The sequence below is a fragment of the Dendrobates tinctorius genome, unplaced genomic scaffold (genome assembly GCF_039654945.1).
Source record: "Dendrobates tinctorius isolate UK_male_01 unplaced genomic scaffold, ASM3965494v1 ptg000083l, whole genome shotgun sequence".
Classification (NCBI taxonomy): Eukaryota; Metazoa; Chordata; class Amphibia; order Anura; family Dendrobatidae; genus Dendrobates; species Dendrobates tinctorius.
Window position 1 is genome coordinate 17558579 of NW_027361751.1, and position 26087 is coordinate 17584665.

Here is a 26087-nt window from a genome sequence, read left to right on the forward strand (position 1 = left end):
TTGTGCTGATGTAAAGTAGACATGTGGGAAATGTTATTTAGTAACTATTTTGTGTCGCATATTTCTCTGTTTTAAGGGCATACAAATTCAAAGTTTGAAAATTGCAAAATTTTCAAAATTTTTGCCATATTTCTGTTTTTTTCATAAATAAACGCAAGTTATAGCGAAAATTTTTTACCACTAAAGTGAAGTACAATATGTCACGAGAAAATAATCTCAGAATCGCCTAGATCCATTGAAGCGTTCCAGAGTTATAACCTCATAAAGGGACAGTGGTCAGAATTGTAAAAATTGGCCCGGTCATGAACGTGCAAACCACCCTTGGGGGTGAAGGGGTTAAAGAACCCGTGATTCCAGTAAATGCCAGCATGCTGTAGGCTTAAGGCTGGGTTCACACGTAGCGGAACTCTCGCGGAAATTACCGCGAGAACTCCGAAATTCCATTCCGCGGGAAATTCCCGCGATTTTCCAGCGGAAAAACTAGCATTTTGCAAGCGTAATTAGCTTGCAGAATTGCTAGCGTTTTCCAAGCGATCTGGAGCATCGCTTGGAGAACTGATTGACAGGTTGGTCACACTCGTCAAACACTATGTTTGACGAGTGTGACCAACTTTTTACTATTGAGGCTGCCTATGCGGCATCTATAGTAAAAGATAGAATGTAAATAATAATAATAATAAAAAAAATATTGTTATTCTCACCTTCCGACGTCCCGCGCAGCCTTCCCGCCTCTCTCCACGCTCCCGGTCCCAGTAATCCTTTGCGACAATTACCGCGATGACGTCCGTTCTCGCGGGATCGCGACGTCTCGCGAATGACCGCGAGAACGGACGTCATCGCTCGCAAAGGCTTACTGGGACCGGGAGCGTGGAGAGAGGCGGGAAGGCTGCGCGGGACGTCGGAAGGTGAGAATAACAATATTTTTTATTTTAAATTCTATTTTTTACAGGGATATGGTACCCAAAGCCCGGAGGACAGTCTCCTCTCCTCCGGACCGTGGTTACCATCCGCAAATGCTCTGCTTACTTTTCGCATGGTGTGCACAGCCACATGCGGAAAGTAAGCAGAACAATGCATTCCTATGGGTGCGGGATCGCCGCAATTCCGCAAAATTAATGAACATGCTGCGTTTTTTACCGCAAAGCGATTCCGCTGCGGTAAAAACAGCAGCATTAGCACAGCATTGTGGAATCCCATAGGAATGCATGGGATGCTTATTTTTCGCGGCAAAATCGCGCGGTTAAAACCGCCGCGGAAACGCGAAAAAACGCCACGTGTGAACTCAGCCTTATTGGTGGCTTGCTTATACCACTGTGGCTTGAAAAAGTATTCATACACCCCCTCGCCCTTTTACCTATTTTGTTACATTACAACATGTGTTTAGCTATTTTTGGAATCCAATTTGTGTGTGATGCATCAGCACTAAATAGTCTAAGTTGGTGAAGTGAGAAAAGGCATAGGCATAAATACAATTTATGGAATCAAATAACTAAAAATTGGCATGTGCATATGTATTCACCCCTTTTGTTATGAAGTCACTAAAAATCTCTGGTGCAAATGAATTACCTTTATAAGTCACATGCTTAGTGAAAGCAAGTCCACCTGTGTGCAATCTAAGTGTCACATGTCTGCCAGTATATACACACCTTTTCTGAAAGGTCACAGAGGCTGCAACACCATTAACCCCTTAACGACCAGGGGTATTTTTGGTTTTGCATTTTCATTTTTCCCTCCCCTTCTTCCCAGAGCAGTAACTTTTTTATTTTTCCATCAATATGGCCATGTGAGGGCTTATTTTTTGTGGGACGAGTTGTACTTTTGAACGAAGTACTACAAAACAGGAAAAAAAAATCCAAGTGCTGTGAGATTGCAAAGAAAGTGCAATCCCACACTTGTATTTTGTTTAGCTTTTTTGCTAGGTTCACTAAATGCTAAAACTGACCTGCTATTATGATTCTCCAGGACATTGCGAGTTCATAGACACCAAATATATCTAGGTTCTTTTTTATCTAAGTGGTAAAAAAAAATTCCAAACCTTGTTAACAAAAAATTAATAAAAATTGCTCCATCTACCGATACCCGTAGCGTCTTCATTTTTCGTGAGCTGGGGTTGGGTGAGGGCTTATTTTTTTGTCCCCCGAGCTGACATATTTAATGACACCACATTTGTGCAGATACGTTATTTTGATCGCACGTTATTGCGTTTTAATGTAATGTCACAGCGACCAAAAAAAGTAATTCTGGCGTTTTGATTTTTTTTTTCTCGCTGCGCCGTTTAGCGATCGGGTTAATCCTTTTTTTATTGATAGATCGGGCGATTCTGAACGCGTCAATACCAAATGTGTATGTTTGATTTTTTTTTTATTGTTTTATTTTGAATGGGGCGAAAGGGGGGTGATTTGAACTTTTATATATTTTTTTATCTTTTTTATATTTTTAAAAACTTTTTTTTAACTTTTGGCATGCTTCAATAGCCTCCATGGGAGGCTAGAAGCATCCACTACTTGATCAGCTCTGCTACATATAGGCGATGCTCAGATCGCCTATATGTAGCAGAAATACAGCGTTGCTACGAGCGCCAACCACTGGGTGGCGCTCATGGCATTCAGGCATCAATAATCATAGAGGTCTCCAGGAGACCTCTAATTGTTATGCCAACGCACTGCTGACCCCGATCACGTGATGGGGGGTCAGCGATGCGCGCATTTCCGGCAGTGCGGCCGGAAGCTCTGGTTAAACACCTTGTCAGCGTTTGACAGCGACGTTTAACTAGTTAATAGGTGCGGGTGGATCGCGATTCCACCTGCGCCTATTGCGGGCACATGTCAGCTGTTCTAAACAGCTGACATGTCCCGGCTTTAATGCGGGCTCATCGCCGGAACCCTCATCAAAGCGGGGGAGACGTCCAATGATGGACTGGGTTGTAAAAAAAAATTATTGGGTATGTGCACACAGTGTGGATTTTGCTGCGGATCCGCAGCGGATTTGCCTCTGCGGATCCGCAGGCATTGTAAAGTACAATGCAAATCAATGGGATTTCAAAATCCGCAGCATGACAATTCTTTCTGCGGATTCCGCAGCGGTTTGACATCTGTTCCATTGTCCAGGGGTAAAACCCCTGGCAAATTCGCAGGTAAACCGCAGGTCACTTTACCTGCAAATCTGCAGCTCAATCCGCACTGTGTGCACTCACCCTAACTAATTAAAACTACATTTTCTCTGAAATGACACAACATTTTAGGAAAAAAAACTCTCCACTGGTCCATGATTTGGGCAACATGAACCTAATGACAGGTTCCCTGTAACCATAATTGTTGCAATACAAAATGAATTTCAATTCTGGAAATAATAGTAGACTGCTACTATAGTGAATGTATAATTCTCATTATGGTCAGGTTGATATTATTTGTCTCCTATGTATTTCTTGTCCAGCTCCTTCTACCCCAGTGATTAAAGCAGAGGAGTGTACCGTCTGCTGGGACACGGCGGTGATCAGATGGAGCACATCACATCATGAATCCACAGAGTCGTTCACACTGGAATGGTGCAAACAGTACTCCTCAGAGGGAGAGGGGCTCAGGTACGCTATCATAGTACATCTACTTTAGGGGGTTATTGGGTCTGGAGTTAGTTGTACCTTTTAATCCTGAGGCCACAATGAGCTTTTGGTGAGTTTATGATTTTGTTTTTTTTTTTACATGCGTTTTTATCTCGTTTTTGACACTGAATTTTTTGTCTCTTTTTGGAATGTCATGTTTTAAATAAAACTGCATTTTTGTTGATACTTCCTACTATTTGACTTTGACAAAACTTTATTGATACAGTCATGTGCAAGTTACGTGTAATTTTTATGCGTTTACGCAGCAGAAATGCACTAAAACAAACACTCATAGTGGGCACACAGCCTAATCTGCCAATAAAGAATACATGATGTAGTTCAGTTTTTGTAGACTTACCCATAGGCTGTGTGCCCACAATGAGTTTTTGGAGCATATTTTCACTGCAAATTTTCGCTGCGTCAAAAACGCAGTGTCTTACAGTTCCGTCAAAGCAGATGGGATTTATAGAAGTCTCCTGCCCACTGTGTTTTTTTTTTTACTCAGTGCAAACTGACCTGCGGTGCCTGTTTCAAATACACAACATGTAAGTTTCTATTGGGGGAAACTGTGTGTAATGTGCGGATTTTCTCCATAGACTTACGTAACATGTGCTAAATCTGCAGGTAAAAAAACGCACAAGCGGTTTGCTTACAGTTTCAGAAAAGTGGATGGGGTTTATAGAAGTCTCATGCCCACTGGGCTTTGAGTTTTATGTGCTGATTTTTTAACCTTAGGCCACGTTCACACGTTCAGTATTTGGTCAGTATTTTCAATCAGTATTTGTAAGCCAAAACCAGGAGTGGGTGAAAAATGCAGAAGTCGTGACGAGTTTCTATTTTACTCCTTCGCCTCATTGGGGGACACAGATACTGTGGGTGTATGCTTCTGCCGCTTGGAGGCTGACACTAAGTGAAAAAAAAGAGGTTAGCTCCTCCTCCATCGTATACACCCTCGCCCCCATTGCGGGCGGAAATCAGTTTTTTGCTTAGTGTCCATGGAGGCACACGTCTGGCTTTTTTCTCCAGACTTTTTTCTCTTTTCCCATGAAGATTAGACAGGGGCAACGGATCCTATTGAAAGGGTCCGATTTCCCCAAACCAACAACGGGCGAGCACGTGCGAGTATCGCTTCCACGTATCCTCTCCCGCAACGAGGGACATGTCTGGTCTTTTTCCCCAGACTTTTTTATTTTTTTCATGAAGATGAGACGGGGGCAACGGATCCTATTGAAAGGGTCCGATTTCCCCAAAGCAACAACGGGCGAGCATGTGCGAGTGTCGCCTACACGTATCCTCTCCCGTGATGTGGGACACGATGCCGGACTTAGCCCTGACCACCCCTAGGTATTGAAACCATGGGCTGTACAGAGGCACAAGACTAGTCCGTGCGGCCCCCACTGCTCCACCAATGCTTAGACTGCGGTGCTGCAAGGCGGCGGACAGTCCCTCTCCTCACCCCTTGAAGGGGTTAGATGGAGCTAGGGTGCCTGCACCGTCCTATTATTCGAAGGCCCCCCTCACATACCTGAGCTCAGGAAGCTGAAAAGGATCGTCAGAGGAGGATGGCCTGGGAGGCCCCCTGCGGCGAAGATCCAGGGCTGGAGCCCTTAGCCGGCGGACGCGGTGCGGCAGCAGCAGTAGCCCGCGCCAGTAAGTAGCGCCATTTTTCGGCGCCATGGAAGGTCTGCGCCCCCCCATCGCGGGCAGTGGGTAATTGAGGCCGCGGCTTTAGCCGGAGCTAGGCCGCGGCCGGAAGTCCTGCCTCCGGGCCACACATCACTTCCGGCGGCACGCCCCTCAGGCCTGGGCGGCAGTGAATAAATTTAGTCCCCGGCATCGGAGCGCGGCTAGGCCGCAGAGCCGGAAGTGCCACCCCTAGAGCGGTTCATATGCTGGCAGGCCCGTCCCACAGCTGTGGCGCGCAATTTTGATGTGAAGAGGCGTGCAGGACACGTGAGGGCACAGGACTGGGGTAAGTGCTGCCCGAGAGGCCACGCTACAGGGAAAACGAGGCGCTACCTCCTCCCCCCTCCCCAGCAGCGGACCGATAGCATGTCCGAAAAAGCAAAGATGCACACTTTTTTTACGCTGCATGCATCTCTTGTCGTGTAGTGAAGCTGCATAATGAGAACGTTTTGGCTTCTCCGACTGTGAATGAACAAAAATTAAATCCACAGGTCCCAACTAGAGATGAAGAGCTAATCAAAAGCCGCTCGGAGGACGCCAAAAAGAGATTCGCGGCCTACCTTCCAGTTGCCAGGTACCACTGACCTGGACGCTGGACTGGAGCCGGGTGAATCGATTCGCTTATCTTTAGTCCCAACTGTCCCAGATACATCAGACAGTTCCAGATTTTGGTCTACGCCCTGCAGTCTCAGGTGTCTGCTGAATTTCCCTCACTACCATCGCCCCTCTGACATCTCCTGCCAGGGGAGAAAGAAATGGTAAATGGGCGTGGATTGGGGTGTGGCCATGGGAGTGGCCAAATTTGCTGTGGCGCGCTAGACATAAATTACTGTTTAATTTTGTTCTTCTTTCTGTTCATAAAAAGTTGGGAGTAGGGATGAGCGAGCATAATCGTGGGTATTCGGAACATAGCGAGTATTTCAGTACTCGCCTCGCACTACTCGGATCTCCCGCCCAGCATTTGCCAATCACAATAATGCTGCAGCCTTCTTGGTTGTGGGCGGCATTACTATGATTGGCTGGCCTCCCAGTGTCTATGAGTCATCATAGCCTGCCTCTATCCAAGCCCTGCCGCTGCCATTTTCTGCACATTGCATGCAGAACACAGCTAGTGTAGGGAGAGTGTGAGCAGCTGCTAGGGAGAATTGTGTTTGTTAAAACCCAAAAGCTCTTTTCAGAGCTGAAAGTATAAGGTCAGGGACTGAGTAGTGACAGTTTTCCCAGTTATTTTTGGGGTCTCATTTACTCCTGCAGGGCAGTTTTTTTGTGCTGTTGCGGTGCTGTGTTCACAGGGAATAGGACTCACGTACGGTACTGCACAACTGACACGCAGCCAGCACCGCTGTTTTGTGTGGTGACTGGGGTGCATAATCTCGCCTTTAACCTCAGGGCAATTTTTGTCTTGTGTGGTTACTGGGGTGCGTCATTTCGCCTTAAACCTCAGGGCCATATTTTTGTGCTGCTGCGGTGCTGTTTGTAAAGCACAAAGCAGTACTAGGCTGTAGTGGTACCTTCCACAAAGCCCTAACTGCTCCTTGTTCCCCAATATCTGCATCTGAACATCTGCAACTATGGCAGAAAAATCCAAAATTCCTAAAAAGGCTGTTGTGAAGGGACAGGGATGTGGACGTGGGGTTGTCATTGGTGCCCAACAAGGCACAGAGTCTGAGAGACCGAAGAAGGTTGATGGATCTAGGTTCCTGGTGAAATTTCCCGGTCTGGAACATAAATGGGTCTGGAAGCCAGAAGAACAAGAGCAGATGCTGACTTGAATGACTGATAAGGCCTCAACGAAATGTTCTAGCAGTGCCCAATCGTCCATGACAAAACAGTCTACTGTCCATACAGAGAACGCTGGGTCATCCTTTTCTCAACCTGTTCCTAGTTCATCACCTGGTCAGGAGTCACAGGAAACATTTGACCCCAACCTTGGTGACGCCAAGGATCTCTTTGATCCATTTCCTTTTGTTGGCTCTGGCCTCTCACCGCGCAACATTGAAGAGAAACATGAGGGGGTATCGTCTGTTGATGATGGCCAAATATTTGAAACCCCACGGCCAGAAGAAAGCCACTTTCATCCACATGATATACTGGGTGAGGAGGTGAAGGCTGATGGTGATGACACACAGTTGCCATCTGGCCAGTCGCCAATATCAACACGGAAGGAGGATGACATGGACGACGAGGTGGTCGATGATGAGACCACTGATCCGACCTGGACCATTGGCACGCATAGCCAGCACAGCAGCACAGAGGAAGAAGGTGGATACGTAGCACCAACAAAGGCACCAGGGGCTACTGGTTTGAGCAGAGTGCGAAGTGTGTCAACTGTTGCCAAGAGCAATCCCTCTGTGCCCCAAGTCAAGGCAAGGGTGCGTTCAGCCGCTGTCTGGAAATTTTTTTCCGATAGTCCTTCTGAACCAAATGTTGTCATCTGTAGCATCTGCCATATGAAGCTGAGCAGAGGCCAGGGCAAAGGCAACCAAAGCACCACCAGTATGCGGAAACACATGGCAGCCAAGCACCCTTGTCGGTGGGCTGAACAACAGGGTACCAAATCAGTGTCTGCGACTGCGGGTCAAACCACTGCCGTGTCGCCTGTGATACGTCCTTTCCAATCTGCTGGGCAGGAAGCAGGTGATCATCATACCTCTTCCTCGCAAGCTGAACAGACACAGGCCACAACAAGCTCATCCACTTGTTTGTCCCAGGAAAGCGTCCAATTGTCCGTGCCCCAGATGTATGAAAGGAGGCGTAAATACCAAGCCACGCACCCACAAGCGCAAATACTGAACACGCACATTGTCAAGTTGCTAGCCGTGGAGATGTTACCATTTTGGCTTGTGGGGACACAGTCTTTCCGTGATCTTTTGGCAGTGGCTGCCCCACGATACTCGGTTCCCAGCCAGCACTATTTTTCCTGGTGTGCTGTCCTTGCGTTACACCAGCACGTCTTAAACAATCTAAACCGTGCTCTCACCAATGCCGTAACCGGGAAGGTCCATCTTACAACAGACACATGGACAAGTACTTGTGGCCAGGGACGATACATCTCTGTCACGGCACACTGGCTCAACCTGGTGGAGGGTGGGACAAAGTCTCAAACTGGACCATCATAACATTTCCTACCCACTCCACGAATAGCGGGCCCAACCTCAATCAGGGTTTCCGTCTCATCTTATACATCCAGTCTCCCCTCTTCCTCCTCCTCCTCCACCTCGTCATCCTATACTGAATTACCCTCCACATCACACTAAAGTTGGGAGCTGTGCACAGCACATCGGCAAAGCGGCAACACGCTCTGCTGAAGCTGATCTGCTTAGGTGAAACACCACACACTGCAGCAGAGCTGTGGCAAGGACTAAAACAACAGACCGATCAGTGGCTCTCTCCACTGCAACTCCAATCTGGTCTGGTTGGCTGCGACAATGGGCGTAACCTAGTGGCGGCTTTAAAGCTCGGGAAGCTGGTACACGTGCCATGCATGGCTCACGTGCTGAACCTAGTGGTGCAGAAATTTATAAAAACATACCCTGATGTTATGAACTGGTCACCGAGGAGGATGGCAGGAATAGACTAGGCCACCAGGAAACCAGAAAGGTTGGTAACTTAGCGGATTGCAGACCCCTAATCCTAACGACACAACTAGCAGTAGCCGTGGAGTGTACCTATGATGCCCTAGACGCCTCGGCACAGCCGGAGAGCTAACTAAGCCTAAAGCAAGAAAGGTGAAATCTAAACTGCCCCGGAGTAGACCCCCAAAGGAATAGATAGCCCCCAAAGATATATTGTCTGTGAGACAAGATGAGACATAAACGCAGGCAGAAAATAGACTGAGCAAATGATGGGGCCCAAACTGACTAGATAGGAAAGGAAAGACACTGTCTGCAATCACGCAAAAACCCTAAAAATCCAACACATCTGATGTACAAAAAAAACCTGAGGTCTCACAACCTCGCCCCCACTATATCAGCATTCTGGTATGAACTGGCCACAAAGCAAAAGAGACTAATATAACTGGGGACTGAACAAACTGACACAAGCTGTAACATATGGAGCGGGGTCCAGGACTGCCCCCAGCAGGGAGCACGCTGAACCCTCACAACAAAGCAGAAAGAGGCAAAACCAGATCAGATGAAAAGGATTAGCAAATGAACAACTTAACTGAAAAATGCAGGATCAGGCAGGAGACATCAGACCTCAGAATGCACAGGAAGCAAACTAATCACCAGCAGGGAACAGGAGGAAGCCTGCTCACTTAAATACTCCAATCTGTGACCCCTGATTTCCAATCCTCGTCGTCAGGCGGCAGACTTTGGCCAGCTCCACTACCCACAGTAACCACCAGAGGGAGCCCCGACCCAGAAGTCAAATCGAGATAGTTCACAACACCCTGACTTGCCGTACCTACTTGAGAAGTTGCACCGTATTTGCGCCCATTTCCGCCATTCCTCAACCGCTGTTGCCGGTCTTGCAGCACTTCAAAAGCAATTTATTTTGCCAAACCACAGACTCATTTGCGACCTGCCAACACGATGGAGCTCAACATATCATATGTTGGCAAGGGTAAGTGAGCAGCAGAGGGCACTTGCTGAATACCAGTTTAAACATGCCCGTCACACTGAGACTCAGCCAAGACACACAACAACTGTCGAGTGTGTGTGGATTGCTGATATTTGTGAGGTGCTTGATAACTTTGAGTACTGCACCAAGCTTGTGAGCAGTGATCAGGCTATTATCAGCGTAACCATCCCTATGCTATGTCTGCTGAAAAAATTCGCTGCAGAATCAAAAAATGGAATCTTTGCGTGCCCAGCAGCTGGGTAGGGAGCAAGATTTCACAATGGGTGATCCTACCCAGCCCAGCCAATATCATCAGGTGAGATTGGGGGGATGAAGATGATTATGAAAATGAGGAGGGAGAGGACTTCTTTTTCAGTGGTACCAAGGGGACACCTCATGCTACAGAGGGGAATCCCAACCCCAGCTTCATGTCTGTCCAGCATGGGTGGGCTGGAGAGGAGGAGGTGAAGGAGGAGCGTAAGTGTGAGGAGAGGATGGGTATTGTTCCTCATTCTGGGGTCACAGAAGATTTGCCTCTTTGCAGCTTGGCACACATGGCACACTTCATATCTGACTGTCTGTGCCAAGACCCTTGCGTAATCCACACTTTCAATAGCAACCTATTACTGGCTGTCCACCTTTCTAGACCCACGGTAGAAGGACAAATTTCCTTCGCTACTGTTGCAGTCACCAAGGGGTTTCACAATGGAATCCTCCAAGAAGGCCTTTGTCGATCATTTGATGGCAACAGCACCCTCAGACACCACTGCTAGCAGAGGTACTAGCTCTGTGCAACAGCATGCATTAATGGGGAGAGACATGCCAAGCAGGTCCAAAAGAGGTGGTGGTAAAATGTCCACAAACTGGGCCATCTTCAATAAACCGGCTCATCACCAAGGACTAGCTGGAACAGTAACAATGTCAAGGAGGGAGAAGTTGAACAAGATGGTCAACGACTATCTAAGTGACCATACCTGCGTCCTTCCTGAGTATTCTGTTCCGTTTAAATACTGGGTATCTAAGATGCATAGTTGGCCAGACCTCTCCTTATATGCCTTGGAGGGGCTGGCCGGCCCTGCTGCTAGTGTGATGACAGAGCGTGTTTTCAGTGCCGCTGGGGCAATCATCACAGATACACGCACACGGTTGACTACAGAGAATGCAGACAGACTGACTCTGATAAAATTTAACAAGGACTGGATTTCGCAACAGTATTTAAGCCCTCAAGATGACAGTATCCCAACCTAAAGTCACCCAAAACATTATTTTTTTTTTAAATTGGTGATCAGTCACATCCATCCCTTCCCATACAAGCCTCTTTTCTTCTTCTTACACATGTTTTCAAATCCTGCTTCTGACAGATGTACCTCATGGTCAATAAGCTAAAAACAATGTTATGTTAATTAATATTTCCTATCGGAGGCACTTGTGATGAGAGTGAGACCCTTCTTCCTTCATCAACCATGGTATCATGCCCCTTGGGCTAATTTTTGGAGACACTATGGCTATGCCTGGACACTGGGCACTGCAACCTCTATGCTAGTAGTCCTAGCTTCATCTTAATTGTTTGGCCCTTCAGACCTGCCTTGCTTCCTTCAGCAACTATGATACAGCCCCTAGGGCTAATGTTTTGAAGACACTATGCCTATGCCTACACATTGGGCAGTGGCAGTGGAACAACAAGGACAGTAGTCCAAGCTTTATAATTGTGAATCCCTTGTGATGATGATGATGATGATGATGGGTGGCTTCTTCCTGCATTAACCATCACACAGTACCTAGGGCAGATCGCTCTCCTTACACCACTTACACACTTAGCTGTCAGAAGATCGCCTCCATCATCACTCGCTCTTACGGCACTTCTGATATATCACTGGCACTGCGTAAATGGCGTACAAGTCCCGCTCTGTTGGCAAAAAATCATAGGACTTCAAATAGTGTTTGTACATTCTAGTGAAGCAGTGGTGTAAAACCACTCGTGCAGCCCCTGACCAGGTGCCCCCATGTTATAGACATTTGTTTACAGCACACATTTTTTTAACATTTACACATTTCTTAGCCTTTTCCTCAGCCCCCCCGACCGCTTTGTAGGGTCCAGCAGACAATTACTCGCATTTTCCATTGACTATCATTGGACTCGCTAATCGAGTATTACGGTATGCTCAATATGAGTATAGCGAGTCCGAATACTTCTGTACTCGCTCATCCCTAGTTGGGAGGTATTCCTTAGGCCACGTGCACACGTTCAGTATTTGGTGATTTTTTTACCTCAGTATTTGTAAGCCAAAATCAGGAGTGGAGCAGTCAGAGGAAAAGTATTAGGCTATGTTCACACAATGAGCTTTTGGTGGGTTTTTCAGTGTGTGACAGCAGCCAAACATAAAAAAAGCTATATAAATCTGGTATTGCTGTTATTGGATCAACCCGAAGAATAAAGTCGCCTAATCGCTTATACTGCACGAGGAGCAGCGTAACAAAATAAATAAAGCCAATTCTTCACTTGCTGTTGTTTTTATTTTGCCTCCTAAAGATCACAGTAAGGCTCAGCTCACATTTATTCTGAGCTCTACGCTGAGTTCTTACACTGGGTTTTCCGCGTAAATCTCTGAAATACGTGATTCAGACAGAACCCCTGGTGTAAGATCCCTTATAATGAGGCAGATGAAGGCACTGTGGACGATGCCCGGTCGCCTATGATCCGGCGGTGTCCGTCTTTTTAGGATTGCATAAAAGCGCAGTTTTGTGCACCTCTGGAAAAAAAGGACATAGCTGAACAGAGGCCAGATGGAGTCAAGAGTAACCCTTCTATCTCATTAAAGTGAATGGATTGTTAAGGATATGTATTTGATTGAAGATATTCAAAATGAATGGATACATACAAAATGGACACTTTTATGAACATAAGAATCAAAGAGACTGATTACGTGTCTATGCGCTAGAAGTCATACCTGTCAGTAGCTTTAGAACATTTATGTGGACTTTTTATATGACAGTGTGTCTACTTTATATTTGTTGGAATATGTTTGGTGCAACAACTCCATTCCTATGTGTGTTAAGTTGCTAGATTTGTATGCTGTTTATAAAGTTAGAACAAAAAAACTCCCAGAGGCTCACACAGAGAGAGCATGTGACTCTATTTCCTGTTTTTTTTCTGTGTCTATGTATGAGCGAAGTAGCCTGCTGTAGATGCTGCACACATAGAGACACACAAATGATTTTTTCCTGATCTATTAAGCTTATCATATATTGTTCCTGAATAAAGAAGCTCTGTTGTCACACTCTTGGAGAGTATCCTGAATAATCTGCTGCCATCAGGTTATGGGCCCAGAGTGACACAGAACACCAGAGTAACACAGCAACAGAAGCCCAAAGCAAAAGCAGCACAGAGCAACAGAGAAGATGTCCAGTAGCAGCAATCCTGTCAATTTCTCAGTGCCAAGCCTCACTAACCAGAACTACCAATCCTGGAAATTCAAGGTGAAGAAGCTGCTCATAAGAGAAGGTACATGGAAATATATTCAGGAACAAGTGCTTCATCCATTACCAGATGATTGGCTAGAGAAGGATCAGAAAGCACAAAGCATGATCTCCCTCAGTGTAGATGATAATCAGAATTGCATATATTCAAGTGTGCAACTGCAAACGAGATGTGGAATGAGTTACAGAAAGTGCATGAAAGATCAAATCTCAGCAATAAGCTTTATCTCATGAGAAAGCTGCATCAGCCTAAGCTAAGTGATGGACAGAATATGCAGGACTATGTAACAAACACCCTAGCGATTATGGAGCGTCTCAGGGGTATTGGAGAAGAAATTAAAGATTTTCATGTTGCTGCACTTTTATTTAGTGGTCTTCCAGAGAGATATAACACACTCATGACTGCACTAGATGCACAGCCAGATGATGAGCTGACACTAGAGTATGTTAAAGCAAACTTGTGCATGTAAGCAGCAGTAATGAATCCAGAGCAGAAACGGCATTAAAGACACAGGATTTCCCTAAATATAAGAGCAATCTAAGAGAAACTTGTGAATGTTTTGTCTGTAAAAAGCCCGGCCACCTTGAAGCAGACTGCAGAATTTGGAAAGCAAGAATGAGTCAGCTTAAAAATCAGAACAGTCATCAAAGGATTGAAACAGCTGTAAAGGAATATTCTGCATGTGCTGAAGCTGCATTTAATGCCAGTGCAGGTCCATCTGCAAAGTATATATGGTGTATAGATTCTGGTGCAAGCAGCCATATGACAAATAGCAAGGATTTCTTCACTGACCTTAATGAAAGCAAGTCAGAAAAGGTCATCTTAGCTAATGGTCACTATATGAATTCAGAAGGAGTATGAGACTGCTACCTCCACTGTCCAGTTTCCTCAGCGCAAAGCAGAAAGATCCCAATAAAGGATGTTCTCTATGTTCCCAGCCTTGAAAGCAATCTTCTGTAAGTAAAAAAGCTCATGCAAAAGGGGAATGTAGTTACTTTTAAAGATAACAGCTGCATCATCTCAAAGAAAGGTCACACTCTTGCAGAAGTAAAAATCCAAGATGAACTTTATCAGCTAAAATGCAAAGAAAGAGTGTACAGCGCTAGACAAGATCTGCATAAGAACTATATCCATGTATGGCACAGATGTCTTGGGCACAGAGACCCAGAAGCAGTAAGGAAGCTAGCTCAACTTGCAAATGGAATTGAAATCAACCAACAAATAATGAAGTGCACTAGCTGTCTTAAAAGGAAAATGTCCAGAAAATCTTTCCAAAATAAGCACCACTAGATCTGCACAGCCTCTGGATCTAATACATAAAGATATATGTGATCCAATGAGTATTCAAACTCCCTAGCAAGAAGACATATTTTCTCACATTTATTGATGACTACTCCAGATATACAGTCGCCTACCTGCTTCACAGTAAGGATGAAGTTCCACAGAAACTTGAAGAATATCTAGCTGTAGTGTTTAACAAATTTGGAAGAATGCCAAAAGCCCTGCGTGCAGATAATGGAACCGAATATACAAGTGGTAAGGTGCAAACCATTTTGAAAAAGGATGGAATCGTGTTCCAGACTACCATTCCATACAACCCAGAACAAATTGGCATTGCAGAGAGAATGAACCGTACTCTCTGTGAAAGTGGAAGAAGTATGTTGTTTGATGTGAATCTACCTACAACATATTTGGGAGAAGCCATCATGACAGCTTACTATCTTCAAAACAGAGTGCCAGGTAAAGCCACAAAAAAAAACCTCCATATGAGATGAGGAACTGCGAGAAGCCTAACCTGAAGGACCGCAGGATATTTGGAAGCAAAACGTTTGTGTATGTTCCCATAGAAAAACTTTCCAAGTGGGAATCACATGCAAAGCAAGGAGTCCTGGTGGGCTATAGCGAAACTCAAAAGGGATACAGAATCCTGCACCGAATGACCAACACAGTGACAATCAGCAGAGATGTAGTGATTGATGAAAACTCTGTATCACTCAAATTCCATGAAGTTACACCAGTTATTCAACCTAAAAAGCAAGAACAAGACTCTCAATCACCAAACCCACATGCCGAAAAGGTAAACACTGAAATGTGGATAAGCTCTGATGCCACCAATGAAGACACAGAAGAGCCAAGGCAACCTCCAGTCAGGAGATCAGAAAGGCCAAACAAAGGTATCCCAGCTAGATGCCCTTCTTATATGGTCAGAACACTTTCTGAACCTAAGCCACATTCATGGCAATAGATGCAAAAACTGCCTTTCCACGAAAAGCAGAAGTGGATAAATGCCGCTAATGAGGAGATGGAGTCCCTTCACCAACTCCAGACATGGGAGCTTACTAATCTACCATGAGGAAAAAGTGCTATTGGATGTATGTGGGTCTTCAAAAACAAATATGACTCAGAAGGTAAACTTCACCGGCTTAAGGCAAGATTGGTTGCAAAAGTGTACTCACAAAATTATGGTGAAGATTATGATGCTACATTTTCTCCGGTTGCGAAGTAAACCACATTCAGAACTGTAATGTCCATAGTTGAAGTTCAACAGATGACAGTGAGACATTTTGACATCAAAACAGCCTTCCTACATGGTGACATTGAAGAAGAGTTGTATGTGAGCCAACCCGAGGGATATATTAAAAAGGGTGAAGAGCACCTTGTTTGTAAAATGCAAAAATCTCTCTATGGACTTAAGCAGTCAGCAAGAGCTTTGAACTCAAAAATGAATAGTTTTGATGGATGAAAGATTTAAAAGATCTCAAGCTTATCCATGTTTGTATATGAAAAATGTAGAGAAGGAGTGGATGTATATTCTCCTATAAGTAGACGATGTAATCATGTCTCATCAAGATGAAAAAGAACTTGCAAAGCTAGGTGAAATTCTCAACCAGCACTTTGAGACTAAGGACCTTGGGAATGTGAGATATTATTTGGGAATCCAAATCCAGAGAGAAGAAGAGGGGAGTTTTCTTCTCAACCAAAGTTCTAAAATTTCAGCAATACTAAACCAGTTTGGAATGTCAGAAGCCAAAGGTGCGTCAACACCAATGAATCTGTCCTACTTAAAGTTGGAAGGAGAAGAAGATCTGCTACCCAGCAATGAGAGTTACAGACAAGCAGTGGGGGCGCTTATGTATATAAAAACCAAAACTCCTCCGGATATCACAGCCACAGTTGGAATTCTCTGCCGACATGTAAGCAAGCCATGCCAAAGAGACTGGAAAGCAATTAAGAGAATTCTTCAACATCTTAAAGAAACTCAAAGGCTAAATCTTAAGATATCTGCATCAGGAGATCTCACTCTCAGAGGTTATGTGGATGCAGATTGAGCTGGAGATTTAAGTGATCGGAAATCAACAAGTGGTTACTTGCTCAAGTTAGGAGAAAATTCAATTTCTTGGTCCAGCGGAAAACAAGTGTTAGTCGCATTATCTTCTACAGAAGCAGAATATATGTCTGCTGCTTATGCAAGTCAAGAAGTAATTTGGTTGAAACAACTTTTGAAAGATTTCAGCAAGCCAATAGCTCAACCAACGGTTATCTATGAGGACAACCAACGATGCATTAAACTTGCCATCAGTGAGAAGGTTAGTGCAAGGACTAAGCACATTGATGTAAAACGTCATCACTTACGTGACTTAGTGGAACGTGGTGCACTCGTTTATTTATTGCAAGTCTGACAAGATGATAGCCAATGGTATGACAAAGCCATTATCAAGAGACAAGTTTATGGACTTCAGAACCGCAATGGGACTAGCAGGATAAGTAGTTGTTGAGTGGGGGTGTTGGAATATGTTTGGTGCAACAACTCTATTCCTGTCTATGTGTGTCTAGTTGCTAGATTTGTATGCTGTTTATAAAGTTAGAACAAAAAACAAAACTCCCAGATACTCACACAGGGAGATCATGTGACTGTATTTCCTGTTTTTCCTGTGTCTGTGTATTGAGAGAAGCAGCCTGCTGTAGATGCTGCACAGATAGACACACACAAATGATTTATTCCTGATCTATTAAGCTTATCATATTTTGTTCCTGTTTTTTCTTGAATAATGAAGCTCTGTTGTCCCCCGCTTGGAGAGTATCCTGAATAATCCGCTGCCAACAATATTAATAATGTAATAATGCTTAGGAGAAAAAGAGAATCATGAAAGCTAATGAATATTGATTGAACCTCTTCTGAGGGAGGAGAAATTAGGAGGTTTTACTAATGATCAGTATGATAAGTGATAATCTATAAAGCAATGTACCTTTTCTGAAATACCGTAAATCAGTTTTTCTGATCGTGACTGTGTGGTCAGTCACTAGTTTTTCTCCGTGTACACACAAATCTCTCTGATATACAATTTAGCAACAATTAAGATGATCACACAGCTTTAGTGCGACTCTAAAAGAATCCCTCAGGGATTTCATCTGAATTACATCACGCGAAGATTTAGATGTAAACCCCTATGTAAGTGCTCAGTTTAGAGCACCAGATAATTGTGAACACAAATGTTATGTAAAATATTCCCTACAAAAGCATCAAATCAATCCACAAAGAGGCAAGCCCACACTCAGATCTGTCATCTGCTAATGGAAATATAGGGGGTTTTTTGCATGTTACTGGTAGCACAAAGGCTCTGCGAAAGCGCTTTAGCTCTCGCACCGTAAAAGAAATTCAGCAAATTCTGCACTCCCAAATCCAAATGCCCCTCTCCCTTCTGAGCCCCACAGTGTCGCTAAACCACATTTGGAGTCCACATGTTTGGCATTTCTGTAGCGTTGACAGTGCGCCTAATTTATGAGTCTGCATGGGCACTATCACATACTGTTGACTGTAATGTATGGAAGACTACAATCTACGGGCACCACAATGCAGTTTGCAATTTTCACTCAGCAACATTCACTTCTGCTTGTTTCTGGAAAACACCAATGGAGTCAAAATCATCACTACACCTGTAAATAAATTCCCAAAGTGGGATAATTTCCAAAATGGTGTCACTTGAGGCGGGATTCTGCTCTTTTAGCACATAGGGGCTCTGTATATGGAGTCCCAAACTATTCTAGCAAAATCTGCGCTCCAGTAGGAAAATAACGCTCTGTCCCTCCTGAGTCTCACCGTATGGGTAAGCAATACTGTACAGCCACATATGTGGTATTTCCACATTCAGCAGATATTGTGAGACAAATTTTGGTGCCATTTTTACCTATGTTCCAGTGTGAAAATGGAAAATCTGGGGCTAAATCAAAATCTTGGTCGTAAAAATGTAATTATTATTTCTTCACTGCCCAGTGGTATAAAACTCCGCGACACACCTGTGGTGTCAATATGTTCACTGCACTCGTAGATGAATTCATTGAGAGGTGTAGTCTGTAAAATAGGGTCACTTATAGGTGGGGTTCTGCTATTCTGGCACCTCAGGGGCTCTACCAATGTGACATGGCACCCTCAAACCAGTCCAGCAAAATCTGAACTCCAATATGGCTCTTCTTCCTTTCTGAGCTTTGCACTGTGCCTCAAAACTAGTTTTCGGCCACATATAGGGTATTAGGGTATTGGTGTACTCAGGAGAAATTGCCCAACAAATATTGGGGTCCATTTTCACTTGTTAACCTTATTAAAATAAGCAAATTGGGACAGATCGATAAGTTCATTGAGGGGTCTAGTTTCTAAACTGGGGTCACTTGTGGGGGTTTCCACTGTTTGGGCACATCAGGGCCTCTCCAAACTCGACATGACACCTGCAGGATATTCCATCAAAATCTGCGTTCCAAAACATCACATCATCCTTTCTGAGCCCTGCCGTGTGCCCAAATAGTAGTTGCCCCCCCCCCCCCGTATGGGGTATATGTGTACTCAGGAGAAATTGCACAACAAACTTTGGAGTCCATTTTTTCCTGCTACCCTATTGAAAATAAAACATTTGGGGCTATAAAAAAAACATTTTTGTGGGTAAAATGTGATGTTTTTTTTAAATTTTCACTGCTCAACGTTATAAACTTCTATGAAGCTCCTGAGGGTTAAAGGTACTCACCACACTTCTAGATAAGTTCCTTGAGGCACATCAGGGCCTCTCCAAACTTGACACTGTGTCCGCTAATGATTCCAGCAAATTTTGCATTCAAAAAGTCAGATGGCAATCCTTCCATTCCAAGCCCTGCCGTGCCCACAAACCATAGTTTTCTTCCACATTTTGAGTATCGGTGTACTCAGGGAAATTGCACAATAAATTTTATAGTGCATGTTCTCATGTTACAATTGTGAAAATAAAAAAAATTAGGGCTAAAAGAAAATTTTTGCTGGATGTGATTTTTTATTTTCACAGCTCAACATAAACTTCTGTGAAGCACCTAGGGGTTCAAGGTGCTCACTACACATCTATATAAGTTCCCTGAGGGGTCTAGTTTCCAAAATGGAGCCACTTGTGGGGGGTTTCCATTGTTTAGGCACATCAGGGGCTCCCCAAATGTGACATGACATGTGCACAACATTCCATCAAAATCTGCGTTCCAAAATGTCACTCCATCCTTCCTGAGCTCTGCCATGCGCCCAAACAGAAGTTTTCCCCCACATATTGGGTATCTGCGTACTCAGAAATTGCACAACAAATTGTATTGTGCAATTTCTCCTGTTACCCTTGTTAAAATGCAAAATTAGTGGCTTAAAAACATTTGTATGTGAAAAATGTGATTTTTTTTTTTTTATTTTTGCGGCTCAATGTTATAAATTTCTGTGTAGAACCTGGGTTTTCATGGTGATCACCACACATCCACATAAGTTCTCCACATAAGTGTGGAGAGTGATGATGCTCTGAGAGACTGCTTTGAAACAACCACTTGGGAAGTGCTGCAAGATTCCTATGGTGATGACATGGATGGTCTCACACACTGTATAACTGACTACATTAATTTCTGTGTAGACAACACCGTACCCACAAAAGTAGTAAGGTGCTTCTCTAACAACAAACCATGGATCAGCCCCGGAATAAAGGCTCTTCTCAAAGAGAAGAAGTTGGCCTTCAGATCAGGTGACAAGGGCAGGCTGAGAGAGGTTCAGAAGGATCTGAAGTATCTAATCAGGCAGGGAAAGGCTAATTATAAGAGAAGGATTGAACTGAAATTGTCACAGAAAAGGATCCATGAAGTCTGGGAGGGTCTAAAGTCTATATCTGGGCATAGACAGACTGTCTCCAGGATGGTTGTAGATAAAGAGGGGCTTAATGAACTTAATCTATTCTTTAACAGATTTAATCACACACTGGCTGCTCCTGCCCCTGCATACCATTCACACCTCTCTTCTACAATAGCCTCACCCCCTGCTGCAACTTGTCAACTGAGCCAGGGTCTGTTCTTCACAAGTATCCAGGTTGCAAAAGAACTGAATAAGATCAAAGTTTTGAAGGCTGCAGGTCCTGACGGCATCAGTGCAAGGCTAATCAAAACCTGCGGGCACCAGCTGAGTGAGATCATTACATATCTGTTCAATATGAGCCTGAGAATGGGTATAGTACCACAACTGTGGAAATTATCGTGTGTGGTACCAGTTCCGAAGAAACCTTATCCGAAAGACCTTAATGACTATAGACCTGTAGCATTGACATCACACCTGATGAAGGTATTAGAGAGATTGGTTCTCACACGTCTCTGTCCTCTAGTGAGCTCGGATATGGACCCTCTCCAGTTTGCCTACAGGTCGGGCATTGGTGTGGATGATGCCATTATCCACCTTCTAGATAGGACTCTCTCTCACCTGGAGAAACCTGGGAACACTGTGAGAATAATGTTCTTCGTTTTCTCTAGTGCTTTTAACACCATACAGCCAGGTCTACTGAGAGACAAGCTGGGCCTTGTTGGTGTAGACCTCCAACTCTCCACCTGGATCCTTAACTACCTCACGAACCGACCTCAGTTTGTAAAGGTTCGGGACAGTGTGTCAGACACAGTGATCTGCAATACAGGGGTACCTCAAGGTACAGTTCTTGCCCCCTTTTCTCTTCACACTGTACACTGTGGATTTTAGGTGCAACTCATCTAGCTGCTAGTTGCAGAAGTATTCTGATGACTCTGCAATAGTAGGCCTCATCACAGGAGGAGATGAAAGAGAGTACAGAGATACTAACCAAGCTTTTGTGGAGTGGTGTCAGAGGAACCACCTTAGGATTAATTCCGGGAAGACCAAGGAATTGGTGGTGGACTTTCGCAAGGGCAAAAATCCACCAGTAGTGGTGAACATTCAGGGAAATGACATTGAGATAGTCGACACCTATAAGTACCTTGGTGTGATCCTCAATAATAAGCTTGACTGGGCCCATCACTTGGATGCAGTGTACAGGAAGGGCCAAAGCAGGCTTTATCTGCTCAGAAGGCTGAGAGCCTTCGGAGTTAGAGGGGCACTCCTTGCATCCTTCTTCAACTCTGTTGTGGCATCAGTCATCTTCTTTGGTGTGGCGTGCTGGGGTAGTGGCATATCAACCAGGGACAGGAATAGGCTGGACAAACTGATTAGAAGGGCCAGCTCTGTCCTGGGATGCCCCCTTGACCCAGTTCAGGAAGTAGGCGACAGGAGGATACTGGCCAAGGTGAGCTTCACGGTGCAGAATGATTCCCATCCCATGCATGAGACCGTGACAAAGATGTGCAGTACTGTCAGTGACCGGCTACTTCATCCTAAATGTGAGAGGGAGCGCTATTGAAAGTCCTTCCTTCCTTCCTGCTGCAGTTAGGCTGTATAACCAGCACTGTCCAAAATGGAGAACGACCCAAACAGAGAACTGATAGATCAAAAGTTGTGACAGTCCGGTTACATTTTTTTTTCTTATATGTACCTACCTACTGTAATGTAATGCCTTTATGCATCTGTATCTGTACTTGTTCGTGCCTTGCTGCTGTAATGCTCTGAATTTCCCCATGGTGGGACGATTAAAGGATTATCTTGTTCCTCGAGGGGTCTAGTTTTACAAATTGGTCACTTGTGAGCAGTTTCCACTGTTTAGGCACATCAGGGGCTCTCCAAACACGACATGGCATCCGCTTATTATTCCAGCAAATTTCACGTTCAAAAAGTCAAATGGAGCTTCATCCCTTCTGAGCCCTGCTGGGCGCCAGCAGTAGTTTCACCCCACTTATGGGGTATCTGCGTACTCAGGAGAAATTGCACCAAAAAAATTATAGTGCATTTTCTCCTGTTACCCTTGTGAAAATAAAAAATAATTGTGGATAAAAGCATTTTTGTGTGAAAAATGTGATTTTTTTTGTTTTTTATTTTCGCTGCTCAACGTTATAAACTTCTGTGAAGCACCTGGGCGTTCATGGTGCTCAGCACACATCTAGATAATTTCCCTGAGGGGTCTAGTTTCCAAAATGGTGTCACTTTACGGGAGGGTTTCCACTGTTTAGGCACATCAGGGGCTCTCCAAACATGACATGTCATCGGTTAATTATTCCAATAAATGTTACATTCAAAAAGTCAAATGGCTCTGTGTGCCCAAACAGTGGTTTTCCCCCACATATGGGGTAACTGCATACTCAGGAGAAATTGCACAACAAATTTTGGGTCCATATTTTCCTGTTACTAAAGTAATATTTTTCTGAAAAAAATAAGTACCGTAAGGCTGTGTGCACACGATGCAGATTTGCAGCGGATCTGCAGCGGATTTTACCGCGCAGAAACGTTGCATATCCGCATTGTGATGTACAGTAGCCTTAAAATCAATGAAAAAAAAAAAAACGCTGCGGTACAAAATCTGCAGCATGTTACTTCTTTTGTGCGGTTTTCCATCTCCCCTGTCACCAAATCCGCAGGGGGAAAACTGCAGTGGAAAACCGCAATAAAACCGCAGGAAAAATGGAAGAAATCCACAGAAAAAATGCAGGTCATTTGACCTACGGATTTCTTCCATTCTGCGCGGAAAAATCCGCAGGGCTAAAAAGTCCGTCTGCACTCAGCCTAAATGTTCATTTTAACCTTCCACATTCCATTAATTACTGTGAAGCACCTGAAGGGTTAATAAACTTCTTGAATGTGGTTTGAAACACCTTCAGGGGTGCAGTTTTTAGAATGTGTCATTTTTGGGTATTTTCTGTCATATAGACCCCTCAAAGTGACTTCAAATATGATGTGGCCCCTAAAAAAATGGTTTTGTAAATTTTGTTGGAAAAATGAGAAATCGTTGGCCAACTTTTAACCCTTATAACTTCCTAACAAAACAAAATTAGGCATATGGGAAACTGTATTTTTTTAACTATTTTGTGTGACATAATTCTCTGATTTAAGGGCATCAAAATTAAAACTTTGAAAATTGCACAATTTTCCAAATTTTCGCCAATTTTCTGATATTGTGAGAAATAAAGTTACAGCGGTCAGAATTTAAAAATATGGGCTGGTCAGGAATGTGAAAACAGGTTTCGGGGTGAAGGGGTTAAAACGCATGTCAAAAAAACCCCACGAGTAAACCTAATTTACCTAATAGGTGCAGAAATGCTGCAGAAAATTAGCATCAGCAAAAACTCACCAAATACTCATCATGGAAACGTAGCGTAAGAGTATGATCACACATTGTGTATTTGCTGCTTTTTTTTCCCTCAATTTTGCTTTGCGTTTGTGCCTCAAAAAATGTTGCATTTTACTGTACCAGCAAAGACTTCTGAAATCTCATGCATGTGTTGCTTATTTTTTACTTGCATATTTGAAGCAGTTTCATATCTGGAGTTTGCCAGTTCTTTCAGCATTTTGCAGTATTTTTCAACCATCTATAATGACTGGGAAAAACATATAAAAAAAAGTACATTTTCTTTATGCAGCGTTTTTCCTGCAGAAATGTCTGCAGCGAATACTTAGCATGTGCACGTCCCCATACTGTGGGCTTTATGTCTGAAGAGCAGGTCAGTCTCTGCAGAAGATTTATTCTGCAGAGTGTGGATCAGATTTCTCAGCCTCAATGCTGGTGTTGTAAAATGCAATGGATTTTTCAAATGCAATTTCACAGCGTCTCAGTCCCATGTGGCCGTACCTTTAGGCATTGCGGAATTTTTTTGTAACTGAAGATTCATCTCATACGTGGAAATAGCATTTTTTTCTGTCTGGATTTTTGCAAACGTTAATTTAGATGAATGCATCAGTCGCAGAAAATTCTGCTGCAAATTTGATAAGCGCACATGTATATGTTCTACTACTGATATCGTTTCTCTCAGATCTGTTGCTGGAATCAAAGATGAGCAGCTGAGGGTTTCACTGCAACCAGGAGAGAACTATTTCTTCTATGTAAAAGCTGCCAACACCTTTGGGTCAAGTGAGCAAAGTGAAGCTGCTCTCATATCTACTAAAGGTAAGAACTGCTTCACTGGGAGTCATTTCAATGACTTTTACCAATTTGTAAAGCCGTTTGATATCACAATGTTTTGCAGCATTTTCTAATATTTTCACATGATTCAACACCACCATTGTGTAGACCAGTGGTTCCCAAACTCCAGTCCTCGCGAACCCCAACAGGTCATGTTTTCAGGATTTCCGTAGTATTTCACAGGTGATGGAAGTATCATCAAGGCATCAGGAATTCTCTCACATGTGTAACACTATGGAAATCCTGAAAACATGACCTGTTGGGGTCCGCGAGGACTGGAGTTTGGGAACCACTGGTGTAGACCACTGTTTCCCAAACTTGAGTCCTCATGGCCCCCTAAAAGATCATGTTTTCAGCATTTCCTTAATATTGTACCGAACTTGTAGCAAGTTCTGATGCCTTGAAAATAATTCAATCACCTTTACAATACTAAAGAAATCCTGAAAACATGATCTGTTGGGGTCCACGAGGACTGGAGTTTGGGAACCACTGGTGTAGATGTTTAATGCCAGAGTCACACTTGCCGTATGAAAAATCCGTCCGAATCTTTCGGCCGAGAGTCACACAAATGTCCATATGGTCATCCGTGTGTAATGCGTTTGCAATGTGATTTTTTTCGCACCTATGTATCCGTATGACATCCGTGTGGCTTTACATTTCTCACTGATTTTCCCCATTGAATTTAATGGCTCAATGGGCTGCTATGAGGAAAATGTGTGCTTATTTGTCGCAAGCTACATGGATGGTCCATGTGGCGTCCAAATTTTTTTTTTCTCGCACCCATAGACTTGCATTGACGAGACTCGGACGATATACGCGTACAATTGCAGCATGCTGCGATTTCACTCGCACGTAGAATACGACCGTGAAAAAAACGGTGATGGGAGCTGCCCCATAGATTAACAGTTGTCCGAGTGCTTACAATGTTTTATTGCATAGCACTCGTTCATATTTCTCGCTACTGTGACTCTGACCTAAGGCGAATTACTGTCTCTCAGCTAAAAATCTGCTGCTGCCATACACAGGCCTTGCAACACTGCAAGAGAGCCTATACTTATGGCAAAGCAGAATGCACACACCCTGTATGGCGGAACATACACCCGGTATGGTGGAACACACATCCTTTATAATGGCACACACCCTGTATGGTGGAACACACATCCTGTATGTTGGAACACACCCTGTATGGCGGAACGTACACCCGGTATGGTGGAACACACATCCTTTATAATGGCACACACCCTGTATGGTGGAACACACATCCTGTATGTTGGAACACACCCTGTATGGCGGAACGTACACCCGGTATGGTGGAACACACATCCTTTATAATGGCACACACCCTGTATGGTGGAACACACATCCTGTATGTTGGAACACACCCTGTATGGTGGAACGTACACCCGGTATGGTGGAACACACATCCTTTATAATGGCACACACC

General features: G+C 44.1%; 1 protein-coding gene across 3 annotated transcripts in view; it reads left to right on the forward strand.

Moving 5' to 3' along the window:
- The window catches only part of CMYA5 (cardiomyopathy associated 5), a 137553-nt gene that overhangs the window by 91040 nt on the left and 20426 nt on the right, over nt 1-26087 (forward strand). For all 3 annotated transcript variants that reach the window (XM_073584170.1, XM_073584171.1, XM_073584172.1), the window contains 2 exons: nt 3433-3580; nt 24495-24628. In XM_073584170.1, the coding sequence (XP_073440271.1) occupies nt 3433-3580; nt 24495-24628 (282 nt within the window). The remainder of the gene's footprint in view (nt 1-3432; nt 3581-24494; nt 24629-26087) is intronic.